Source organism: Stegostoma tigrinum, chromosome 4, assembly GCF_030684315.1.
Source record: "Stegostoma tigrinum isolate sSteTig4 chromosome 4, sSteTig4.hap1, whole genome shotgun sequence".
NCBI lineage: Eukaryota > Metazoa > Chordata > Chondrichthyes > Orectolobiformes > Stegostomatidae > Stegostoma > Stegostoma tigrinum.
In genome coordinates, this window is record NC_081357.1 from 84,825,464 (window position 1) to 84,838,220 (window position 12,757).

At 42.2% G+C, this 12,757-nt stretch overlaps 1 protein-coding gene across 2 annotated transcripts in view; it reads right to left on the bottom strand.

Moving 5' to 3' along the window:
- Positions 1-12,757, bottom strand: part of LOC125452853 (collagen alpha-1(XXII) chain-like) — a 444,116-nt gene that overhangs the window by 172,902 nt on the left and 258,457 nt on the right. For both annotated transcript variants that reach the window (XM_059645502.1, XM_059645503.1), the window contains 3 exons: positions 11,494-11,547; positions 6,521-6,565; positions 2,335-2,379 (listed from right to left, as the gene is read on the bottom strand). In XM_059645502.1, coding sequence (XP_059501485.1) covers positions 2,335-2,379; positions 6,521-6,565; positions 11,494-11,547 — 144 coding nt within the window. The remainder of the gene's footprint in view (positions 1-2,334; positions 2,380-6,520; positions 6,566-11,493; positions 11,548-12,757) is intronic.

The following is a 12,757-nucleotide window of genomic DNA, read 5'->3' on the forward strand; positions in this document are numbered from 1 at the left end:
CTAAAAGGAAAGACAATGCATTTTAATGGTAGAACAGAGAACATAGGACATAGAACTGTACAGCACAGTACAGGCCCTTTGGCCCACAATGTTGTGCCGAACTGACTCCACTATCCTCTCCAGCAATGAATTCCATGCCTCTACCACTCTCTGCGTGAAGAACCTACCTCTGACATCTCCCCGATATCTACCTCCACTCACTTTAAAACTATGCCCCCTTGTAATAGATACCTCTACCCGAGGAAAATGTCTCTGGCTGTCCACTCCATGTACACCCCTAATCATTTGGTACACTTCTATCAAGTCACATCTCATCCTTCATCATTCTAAAGAGAAAAGCCCCAGCTCTCTCAATCTTTCCTCGTAAGATCTTCCCTCCATTCCAGGCAACATCCTGGCAATCCTCCTCTCCACCTTTTCCAACACTTCCACATCTTTCCTGTCATGCGGTGACCAGAACTTGACACATTACTCCAGATTTGGCTGAACCAGGGTTTTGAAAAGTTGGAGCATAACTTAACAGCTCTTGAACTCAATCTCTCTATTAATGAAACCTAACTCACCATACACCTTCTTAACAACTCTATCAACCTGGGTGGCAGCTTTCAGGGAACTGTGGACTTGAACCCCAAGATCCCTCTGCTCCTCTACACTGCCAAGAATCTTTCCGTTAACCCTGCATTCTGCTTTCAAATTTGTCCTTCCAAATGAATCACCTCACACTTTATAGGGTTAAACTCCATCTGCCACTTCTTAGCCCAGCTCTGCATCCTATCAATATCCCTTTGTAACCTAGAACAGCATCTCTGCACTATCCACAACTCGATCTGCCTTCGTATCATCTGCGAGCTTACTAATCCACCCTTCCACTCCTACATCCAAATCATTTACAAAAATCACAAATAGAAGAGGGCCCAGAACAGACCCTTGTGGTACAGCACGTGGTATGTAGAATTAAAATGAAGGAAAGGCTCTTGGCAATTTGTGCACAGCAGTTCTAATTCATCATTCCCTCATGTGACATTGGTATCACTGGCTGGACTAACAATTATTGACCCATCCCAAGTTGCCATTAAGAATGTGGTGGTGAAATGCCTTCTTGAACTGTTGCAGTCTACGTGTTGTAAGATGACCCACAATGCTGTTAGTGACAGAATTCCAGAATTAAAATCCAGCAACAGTGAAAGAATAGTGAGCGGCTTAAAGGAGTACTTGCAGGTGGTGGTGCTCCCTTGTGTCTGCTGCAATCATCTTGCTGGATGGCAATGGTTGTGGGTTTGGAATGTTCTCTCTCAGGAGCCTTAGAGTATTTCTGAAGTGCGTCCTGGAGCTAGTACGCACTGCTGGTAACAAGCTATGATAATGGAGAGAGTGGATGCTTGTGGACATGGTGTCAATCAAATGAGCTGCTTTGACCTGGATGGTATTCTTGAGTGTTTTTGGGTCAGCACTCATCTAGGCAAATGGAAAGTATTCCATCACACTCCTGATTTATGCCTTGTAGATAGTGGACAGGCTTTGGGGAGTAAGGGTGTGAGTTACTTACCACAGTGTTCCGAGCCTCTGACGTGCTCTTGTAGCCACAGTGCTTACAGTAATCTGATGCATATGGCCAGATAAGTGGTGGCTGGGGATAAATGTTGGCCAAGACTCCAGATAGTCATTTCTGGTCTTCTTCAGAATGTTGCCATGAAATCCCTTACATTCCTTACAATGGCTGAAGAGGCCTCAGTTTAACATCTCTCTGAGTGTCTGCAAAATTCCAGGCACAAGTCACTGGAGTGGAGTGTGAATTAACATCATTCTGACCATGATGCAAGGTTACTATGCACTGGGATCTGACTGACTTTTCTGTGGGGGCATGTGTGCAAAACAAGTCCTCGGCAGATTCAGCAGGCATTTTGTCCAATACACAGCAGATTCTACAAAGCTCGTGCACAATTGCTTTATGTTTTTTGAGCCATTTTTCTCCAGAACTGACAGAAAAACAGGGGCTAAAACCTGGGGTTTCAGCTTCAAGAGGCATACAATTAGCACCAACATGAGAAGGAATTTCTTCACTCAGAAAGTGGTGAATCATTGAAATTCTCCACCCTAGAGGGGTGTGGTAGTGCAATCATTGAGTCTGTTCAAGATAGAGATGACATGAAGGGATATGGGGATATTTTAGGAAAGCGACATGGATTTAATCTAGTTGAATAGTGGAGACTCAAGAGGCTGAATAGCCTACTCCTATTTCCTATGCTCATAGCTCAAAAAAAGTTAGTCTCCTTTATTTCTTGATTGCCAGATCCAATAGCAACATATTTGAACTTTGGGAACAATTGTCCTTACCTTTTCTCCTTGAACTCCAGTTTCCCCTTTTTCACCTGGGTTCCCCTAATAAAAGACAGATGGGATTAGCTTCAGCTGTCTAACAGCAAATGTGCAAGATTTACATGCAATAAAACCTTTAATTTTACTGATTAAAGTTTCAGCTCTGTTGGAAGCCTACAAAATGTAATGATTTGACTGAGCAGCAGGGGTACCTAGTCACATGGAACTATTAAACTATTGTCTGGGCGTGGCACCTATTACACTCACCTCCTCTTTAAGGGTCAGCTTTACAGTATTTCCCAAGTGTATATCAATCTTATAACAGAATGAGAGAGGATAGGATGTCCTTCAGGCAATCTAGTCTGGGCTGGCCACAATTTTTAGGACGCCACAATTTTTACCAATGCCTTCTTTCTCTATGGCTCACAAATCTCTCCCCTTCAATCTCTTTTGAGGGAAGTCAATGCATTCCATCCATCTGGCCCTTTAGATTGTTTTATGTCTTCATTTGTTCCTGCTGAAACCACATCTTACTCCAGGTACACAAGGATCACCGCTTGGATAAACCAGTTCTGCCAGATGAAAAGCATAGCACTCTTGCAGACTTTCATGGGATCTCATTACACAGTGAGTGCAGAGCTGAGGAATAGCAGAGATTCCTCTTTGTGGTAGTCACTGAAGAGAGTTGTCTGGCTCACAAGGATCATCTCCAGAAAGAGCAGCTGTTTCCGCAAGAATTCTTTCAAAACCCCTCCATGTTGAATGTTATTTACATGGAGAAAGATTGCAAAAAACTACAGAATAGAGGGATTTTGTAATCCTTGTCCATGAATCACAAATTGCTAGTATACAATTTCAATGGGTAATAGGGAAAGCAAATGGAAAGTTGGCTTTTATTTCAAAGGGAATGAAGCATAACATAGGGATATTTTGTTAAAACTGCACAAGTCCCTATTCAGATCACAGCTGGAAAACTGTGAATAGACTTGGGCCCTTAATCTAAGAAAAGATGTACTGGCAGCAGAGGCAGCTTAGAGAAATATGGAGGAACTGTCTTACAGAGTAGATTGGGCTCATACTAGGCTTTAGAAGAATGACAGGAGACTTGTTGAAGTAAACAAAGCAGACTTGACAGTGCAGAAATGGTTCTGAAGAAGAGTCTTTTCAGACTTGAAAGATTAACTTTTTTTCTCTCCACAGATGCTCTTGGACCTGCTGAGTTTTTCCAGCACTTCCTGCATTTATTTCATGTTTCCAGCATCTGTGGTAATCTCCTTTTATTAGAGGAATAAAGATTGTTTCCCTTTTTGGGAGAGTCTAGGACCATAGGGCATAATCTCAGAGTAAGCGGTCTCCGATTTAAGACAGAGGGCAAACTCTCAGAGAGTAGTAAAACAGTGGAATTCTTTTCTGCAGAGGTGTGTACAAGTGTGCACTAGCTGTGTCACTAAGTATATTCAAGGCTGAGATGGACAATTTTTTAACTAGTAACGGAATCAAGGATTATGGGGAAAGTGGACTTGAGGATTATTAGATCTCACTGAATGGTGGAACAGACTTGATGGGCTGAAAGTTCTACTTTTGCTCCAGTGTATTATGGACTCTATAGTGATAGTACTGCAGAATTACTGATTATATTTGCTTCTTCTCGGATATTACCCAACATTAATCGCTCGGCTGTGTAACCTATTTCCATTCTTTGCCAGTAGACCTCTGAATCCATCTACTGCTTGTGAAATATATGGACCAACAGCTCCCTTTGAATCCTCTTCATCCCTTTGTTGGTGGTGGGCGGAGATGAGGGCACACCTGATCTCTGCCTTCACTAGCACTTTCTGTGTAATGTCTGAAAACTCTGCACCCCACTACACATCCCCCCCACCACACACACACACACACACACACACACACACACACACACACACACCTGGAATTTATTGTAGTTTCCCCCTTGCAGGCTGGGTTTCCTCTGCAAGGTCATGACAGAGGGATAGGAACATTGTTTAAAAGTGTCAATGAATATATCACACAACTGGCAAAAATGTAAGTCAGTAAGATGAAAATATTATGCCCCATGGAATGTTTTCATTCATTCAGAGGATGAGGATATCGCTAGCTAGGCCAGCATTCACAGCCGTTCCCAGAGGGTATTTTAAAATTAACCACACTAGAACATAGAACATAGAACATAGAACATTACAGCACAGTACAGGCCCTTCGGCTCTCAATGTTGTGCCGACCTGTCATACCGATCTCAAGCCCATCTAACCTACACTAGTCCATGTATGTCCATATGCTTGTCCAATGATGACTTAAATGTACCTAAAGTTGGCGAATCTACTACCATTGCAGGCAAAGCGTTCCATTCCCTTACTACTCTCTGAGTAAAGAAACTACCTCTGACATCTGTCCTATATCTTTCACCCCTCCATTTAAAGCTATGCTCCCTCGTGCTCGCCGTCACCATCCTAGGAAAAAGGCTCTCCTTATCCACCCTATCTAACCCTCTGATTATTTTATATGTTTCAATTAAGTCACCTCTCAACCTTCTTCTCTCTAATGAAAACAGCCTCAAGTCCCTCAGCCTTTCCTCGTAAGACCTTCCCTCCATACCAGGCAACATCCTAGTAAATCTTCTCTGCACCCTTTCAAAGCTTCCACATCCTTCTTATCATGCAGTGACCAGGACTGTACACAATACTCCAAGTGCGGCCGCACCAGAGTTTTGTACAGCTTCACCATAACCTCTTGGTTCCGGAACTCGAACCCTCTATTAATAAAAGCTAAAACACTGTATGCCTTCTTAACAGCCCTGTCAACCTGGGTGGCAACTTTCAAGGATCTGTGTACATGGACACCGAGATCTCTCTGCTCATCTACGCTGCTAAGGATCTTACCATTAGCCCTGTACTGTGGGTCTAGGGTCACTGAGCAGGTAAGGATGACAGTTTCCTTCTCTAAAGGATATTAGTGAACCAGACGGGCTTTTCCCAACAATCAAACGTTATCTGGGTCTCTGCACTAACAACTCAGTGATAATACCACTACGCCATTGCCTCTCATGTTGGCCGATGATGTCTGATCAGGAAGCTGATACGACTCTACAGCACTCTCAAATCTGCTCACTCATACACAACTCGCTGATCATCCACAGCCAGTAACAGTCATCATCATACATGAAGAACCTTGACTTAAAATCTTAACACCACTCCCAACTGTGGCCAGTGAATGTATAGTAACTGTTGGTATTTATTTCTCAATGATGTGGCTCCTCTGCTTTTCCTACTCTTCCTACTCATGTCATGCGCCATTCTTCTGACTAAAAATAATGGGAGATACATCTTAGCCAGGGTTTTTCTCCATTAACTTCCAATCTATTAGGTTTGATAGTACGGACATGTATTGCAGCCTGGCCTCTTGTTGCTTCCCAGCTCTGACTGTGAACTGACTTGCTGTGGGCTCAGTGAGGGAGATAAATTATATCCTCAAGCCAGGAAACTGGGTCCAAATTGAATTCCCCTCTCTGATTAAGTAATTGGCTAGGTTGAGTCCTTCTTATTCTGCCTGGAGCTGAAGTAACTAAGACCAAAGTAGGATGAGGCCCTTAACTGGTCTTTCATTGGCAGCAGGGTAGGAAGCTCGAGCTTGCATCTTCCTGCCTGACATGATGGGCTGATTTGCCTCTTCCGGTGCCATAATAATTCATGATTGTATGATTAATACAGGAGAGCTCTGTAAGTGTCCAAGATCCGGACATCTTCAGTGCAGACTCCACTCACTCCAATCCAATGCTGAGATTCCAACCCTTCAATATGGGAACCGGAACAGCCTCTCTCTTTGTCATGTAATGAATCAATATGGTGAAGTGGGGGATCCTGCATTTCCAAAAGCATCAAATTAACAAAATGTTGTGTCAAAATGACCAGCAACAAATATGGAATATGTTCGGAACACATTTGAATAACTAGTACAGTTTCAAACAAATTGCCTCAGCGAAGCTGTATCTTTCCACTGAACCATCAGATCTGGCCTGCAGAGATGAATATACAATTCCTCCCTTTGTCCAGATTTGCTCCATAAATACCACAAGACAATGATATTTCATTGGTAGAGACTGTATTCTTTTCAAAATTCCATCAAAGTGAGATTGCATCATGATAACTGTAAGACAACAAGGGATTTTGTAGGGTAAAGTTAAAATTACCTTGAGTCCAGGTTTACCAGGAACACCCTCTTTCCCAGCTGGACCCTGCAATGGGATGAAATGAGAATGAGTGTACATTGATACATTATTAAAATCAAACCATATCACATATGGGTTGTGTAAACAGGTTATTAATGACTCTGGAATAATCATTATAATCATCATCAGACAGACAGTCGCACCAACACTAAGCAGGAAAAAGGAAGAAAACACACTCAATACACAAGAAAGGAAAGCCCTAAAAGGACTCAAAAAAGATAAAAACATCGTTATCCTACCTGCAGACAAAGGACGCTTGACAGTCATTTTAAACCGAACAGACTACATTGAGAAAGCGAACGCACTGCTTGCAGATACCGACACTTACCAACAGGTGGCGATACACCCGACCCCACAACTGGAGAACCGAATCACAGCCTTACTCAAAAAACTTCAAAAATCTGGAGAATTAAACAAGAGAGACTTCCAAAAAATGAAACCAGATGGATCCAACACGCCACGCTTCTACGGACTACCAAAAATTCACAAACCAGGAGCCCCCCTCAGACCCATAGTGTCGCTACCTGGAACACCAACCTACAGATTAGCCAAGGAACTACACCAAAGACTAAAACACCTAGTAGAAGACTCTCACCACTCCATTCGCTCCACTCAAGAATTCCTGAATACCGTCAAAGACACCAAGATAGAAGAGGATGAAATAATGGTCTCCTTTGAAATAACAGCCCTGTTCACATCCATCAACATCAACCTGGCCAAAGTAACACTGACTACACTATTAGAAGAACCGAAGACACATACACCAGACACCACCAATCTCATCAGCAAGGACAACATCATCAAGCTAGTGGACCTATGCCTCACCACCCACTTCACTTTCAATAACAAAACCTACAGACAAACCAACAGTACACCCATGGGATCTCCAATATCAGGGTTCTTAGCACAGGCAGTAATGCAGAGGCTCGAACAAACAGCTCTGCCAATCATCCAACCCAAACTTTGGGTCCGCTATGTGGATGACACCTTTGTCATCACTAAACAAAACAAATTAGAGGAAACCTTCAAGACCATCAATAATACCCTTACTGGCATAACATTTACAAAAGAGGAGGAAAACAACAACAAACTGCCATTCCTAGATGTCACAGTAGAGCGAACAGCCAATGGGGAACTTCAAACCAGCGTCTACAGGAAAACAACACATATGGACCAAATACTGAACTACAGGAGCAACCATCCCAACACCCACAAACGAAGCTGCATTAGAACATTATTCCAACGAGCCACCACACACAGCAGCACAGAGGAACTACGCAGAGCAGAGGAAAATCACCTATACAGCGTATTCAAAAAGAATGGGTACCCTATGAACACAGTCTGCCGATTCCTCAGCAATAAACCCAAACAAACAGACAAAATGGGCTCAGAAATCATAACCACTCTCCCCTACATCAAAGACATTTCCGAAATGACTGCCAGACTACTCGGACCTCTTGGCATCAGGGTAGCCCACAAACCCACCAACATACTAAAACAGCAGCTAATGAACTTAAAAGACCCTATACAGACAACAAATAAAACGAACGTCATCTACAAAATACCTTGCAAGAACTGTGACACACACTACATTGGACAAACTGGCAGAAAGCTAGCCACCAGAATACATGAACATCAACTAGCCACAAAACGACATGACCCACTATCACTCGTATCCTTACATACAGATGAGGAAGGACACCACTTTGATTGGGACAACACATCCATCCTAGGACAAGCCAAACAGAGACACGCACGAGAATTCCTAGAAGCATGGCATTCCAACTGGAACTCCATCAACAAACACATTGATTTGGAGCCAATCTACCATCCCCTGAGAAAAAGAACAGGAAATGGCATCACCAACGCAGGAAATGACATCACCAACCGAAGGAAACCTAACCAGATAAATAGAAAGCGGGACATAACACCAGCGCTTCGTCGGAGGCTCACTGATGATGTTACTTAGTATGGTGATGAAACGTCTGAAAACGAACCTTCCAGCTCAGCGAGCAAACTCACATCCATAATCATTATAATGGATAGTCAATAGCTCACTCTCACTGCACTCCCACACCCATACTGAATGGAGTTCTGGCAGACTTTGCCAGATCAGCTTTCATGATTTGAGCTGAAGGTCTACGGCCGCGGATCACTGCCAAATGAACAAACATTAAAATATATGGCTGCAGTTGTGTGTTATTGAACAAAAGGTAATATCTGTTGCTCCTTCTCTCTCCCTTTTTACACTTACATTAAGTTTTATTTTAGACAAGAACATAAGAACTAAGAACAGGAAAAATGAACCTACTCCATCATTGTCGTTGATAGAAACATTGAAAATAGGAGGAGTAGGCCATACGGCCCTTCAAATCTGCTCTGCCATTCAATATGATCATGGATGATCATCCAATTCAGTATCCTGTAAGGTTGCTGACTTGCTAGCCAATATGGCTTGTTTTTATTCAGACGTTTCATCACCGTGCTAGGTGATATCACCAGTGGGACCTCTGATGAAGTAATGTCATTCTACTCCATTTAGAATTTACACTGTCTGGTTCATTATGGTGAGTACTGTCATTTCCAGTTTTGATCTGCATGGGGCCATGGTTCTCCACCCATACTTCACTCAACAAACATATAGAATTGAACCCGATATACAAACCCATACAGATCAAAACCTAAAACGACAGTACTCACCATAAAGGACTGGACAGTATAAATTCCAAGAGGAATAGAATAACATCATTTCATGGGAGGCCCCACTCATAACATCACCTAGCATGGTGATAAAATGTCTGAACAAAACAAGCCAGTTTGGCGAGCAAGTCAACAACCTCATCCACAATCCAGCTACAGATCTTTGCCAAAAGTTTAAATCAGTATCCTATTCCCAGTTTCTCCTCATACCCTTTGATTCCTTTAGCCCTAAGAACTACATCTAACTTCTTATTGAAAACATTCTATGTTTTAGCGACAACCACTTTCTGTGGCAAAAAATTCCAGAGACTTAGCAATTTCTTGGGCTTCAACTCTACAAAATCCACCTGCTCCCCATTACACGTGATTGCCTGAAACCAAAGATCTGCCATTCTCTGTCTTAAATATATTTAATGATGGAACATCCACAACCCACTGGGGCAGAGAACTTCCACGAGTCACAACTCTCTGAGTAAAGGGCGGCACGGTGGCTCAGTGGTTAGCACTGCAGCCTCGTAGCGCCAGGGACCCGTGTTCAATTCCAGCCTCGGGTAACTGTTTGTGCAGAGTTTGCACATTCTCCCCGTGTCTGCGTGGGTTTCCTCCGGGTGCTCCGGTTTCCTCCCACAGTCCAAAGATGTGCAGGCTAGGCGGATCGGCCATGTTAAATTGTCCGAAGTGTTCAGGGGTGTGTGGGTTATGGGGGGATGGGTCTGGGTGGGATGCTGCAACAGGTGGTGTGGGCTTGTGGGGCCAAAGGGCCTGTTTCCGCACTGTAGGGAATCTAATCTAAAGACACTTCTCCTCATTTCAGTCCTCAGTGATCAGTGCCTTATGCTGAGACAGTGCTCCCATGTTCTAGATTCCCCAACCAGGGTAATCATCCTCTCAGCATCTATTCTGTTAAGGCCCTTCAGAGTCTTGCCTGCTTCAATGAGATTACACCTCACTCTTCTAAACTCCAGAGAACTTTAGAGTAATTAACTCAGTCTCTCATCACAGTGTATTTCCCTTAACCCAGGGATCAATGCAGTGAACCTTTGCTGTGCTGCCTCCAATCTCACCATATCCTTCCTTTAAGATGGAGACCAGAACTGCATCCAATATTCCTGTTTTGACTAACTGGCTCTCACTTTCTCCAACTATAGGAACCTACGAGCATGGCATGTTTCTAACAGTGCTGGTCTTTACTGAACCAAATACAAGATACAACTGCCATTAAACTGTCACAGTGGCTGATTGCTCAATTGCTCTCACTGCCAAAATTTATGTCCAGATTTCCTGCAGAACCCAGAAGTGGATGCTGTCTTCTGATTTCAGGGACTCATTCTCAGAAGTTTGACTTTCTCTAGTCCTGTTTCATTCCCACTATTCAACTGAGCAACACTGCACCCTTTGAAAAGATAATTCAAGTGGTTAAATTATTTTGAATCTATTATTGACACAGCGGAATTTTATTTCAGTAAAATGTTCTGCAGATTTGAGTGCTTTCTTATGCCAACATCTATAATTTAGTTGTTATTTTACAGAAGTACGTGTTGGGCATGGGGAGGAGTTATTTAACTGGTCAAATTTGTGCTTTCTTACTCTGTCCTTAAATAGCAAGATATAATATTCAGCTCTTTTTCGTTATCAAAATGATCACTGATTACCAGTCAACACCAAGTCTCCTCTGAGAATCATTTATTCCTTAAATGCAGATCTGAATATGCAATGAAGAATGGGGACAGGCAGTGAAGGAGAACAATAACAAAGTTGGGTGTAGGTGTCTAACTCGCTCCATTGCACATTTGAGGTTTCAGCAATGCTCAAGGCAGCTAGAGGATTGATTCATCGCCCACTGACAGCCTTTAACATTGAATGGTCCATACTCTTGTTTTTTGCCCTTTGCTACTGTCCCTTCACTTTTGAAAACTTACATTTTTTGTTCTGCTTACACTGCCTCTATAAGCTTTGGACTGAAATTACCTCTTGTAATTAAGCATACAGAACTACAATGACCCTCATCTAACCTGGCTACCCAAGTTATCTGTATTCTCAGTGATACCATACAAAGGCAATTTCTGTGATTCTGTGCTTGGAAATATAGAGAGACACTATTTCATGTAATGAGCGTGCCTTTTCAAATAAACTGCAATGGCAGCTCTGAATGCCTCAAGTCTTGCTGATTGACGTAGTGATGAATACCTAATAAATTAAAAGAAACTTAAACTTGGTAACAGTAAAATACCAACCGGAGGACCTGGCATCCCTGTTTTCCCATGGAGACCAGTTTCACCAGGTAAACCCTAGGGAAGGAAAAATAATCACAGACCGTTACCGCCATGTTACTTAAACTGATTTGTCAGAATTGAAATTAATCAAACAGGCAATTAAATGCACAAGATGTTAAGCATTGTAGAAACAGATCGAAACTTTTGAGCAGAGAAGTTTAAGTTGAAATTTAACAGAGGGTTTCAAACTCATGATTAGCTTTGATCAAGTAAATAGGGAGAAACTGACTCCAGTGACAGAAAAGTCAGTAACCATAGGGCACAGAGTTAAGCTATATAACACGAGCTCCCTTTCCCAATTTCTATTCCTCATGGAACAAAATTGCTGTCGGAAGCTACATTTCGATTTCTGCACTAATGTGTATTCATCTTCCATCTCTGGAGCTCTTCTTGCTGTTTTAACTCTCCTCAACATGAGTTGTTATGACTTCTGGAAGACAGCTTTTATACTCCTCCAGCAGAATAACGTCTCCAAAATTCTCATTTGTCTTATCTATCTTTAATGCTCTCATCCATCTGTCGAACTTGATATAAGTCTGACCTGGTTCTTTTGCATTTCTGAACAGTTGTCTACATGCTTCTGGTACCAATTCATAGACAGTCAAAATAGCCTGTTTTATTCCTGCACATTTTCTTGAAACCTCCTCTGACAGAGCTACAAACACCTCACTGGCCCTGACTACAAACTCAGTCTGAATTAACACTATCCGCATAGTCTTTGGCCAGTTCACCTGATTTGGTCATGAGTTCCATGTTTTCACAACTCTTTACAACAAAGAAATGTCTTTCAGGTTCTTTAACAGATTTCATGGTTATTGCTTCTGTTCAGTTTCTGTTCATGCAAGTTAATGTTCCTCTTTCCACAAATTATGACAATATCGGTTTGGGTGGAACTTAAATCACTCCTTAGTATTAACCCTTTTAGAGCCTGACACCTAATGCAACAGAAAGTAATTTTGATTTTCTGAGACTCTTCTAAAAATTTAGAGCGTTAAATCCTACAATTATTGCTGATCTTCTTTGAAGTCTTCACTTTTTTTTATGAGTATGGTTTTATGGGCCCTGAATTTCCTCATGGTCATCTCAAGCTCTCTTTTAGTGGAAGATTATGTTGTGAAGTTGGGTAGAGTACTTATGGATTTGAAGGCAGAACATTAAAATATTGTGTTGTTAAAATTTTGATGGTTGTAAAGTAGTAGGTGGGGAAACAGTGTGTGGTCCCTTT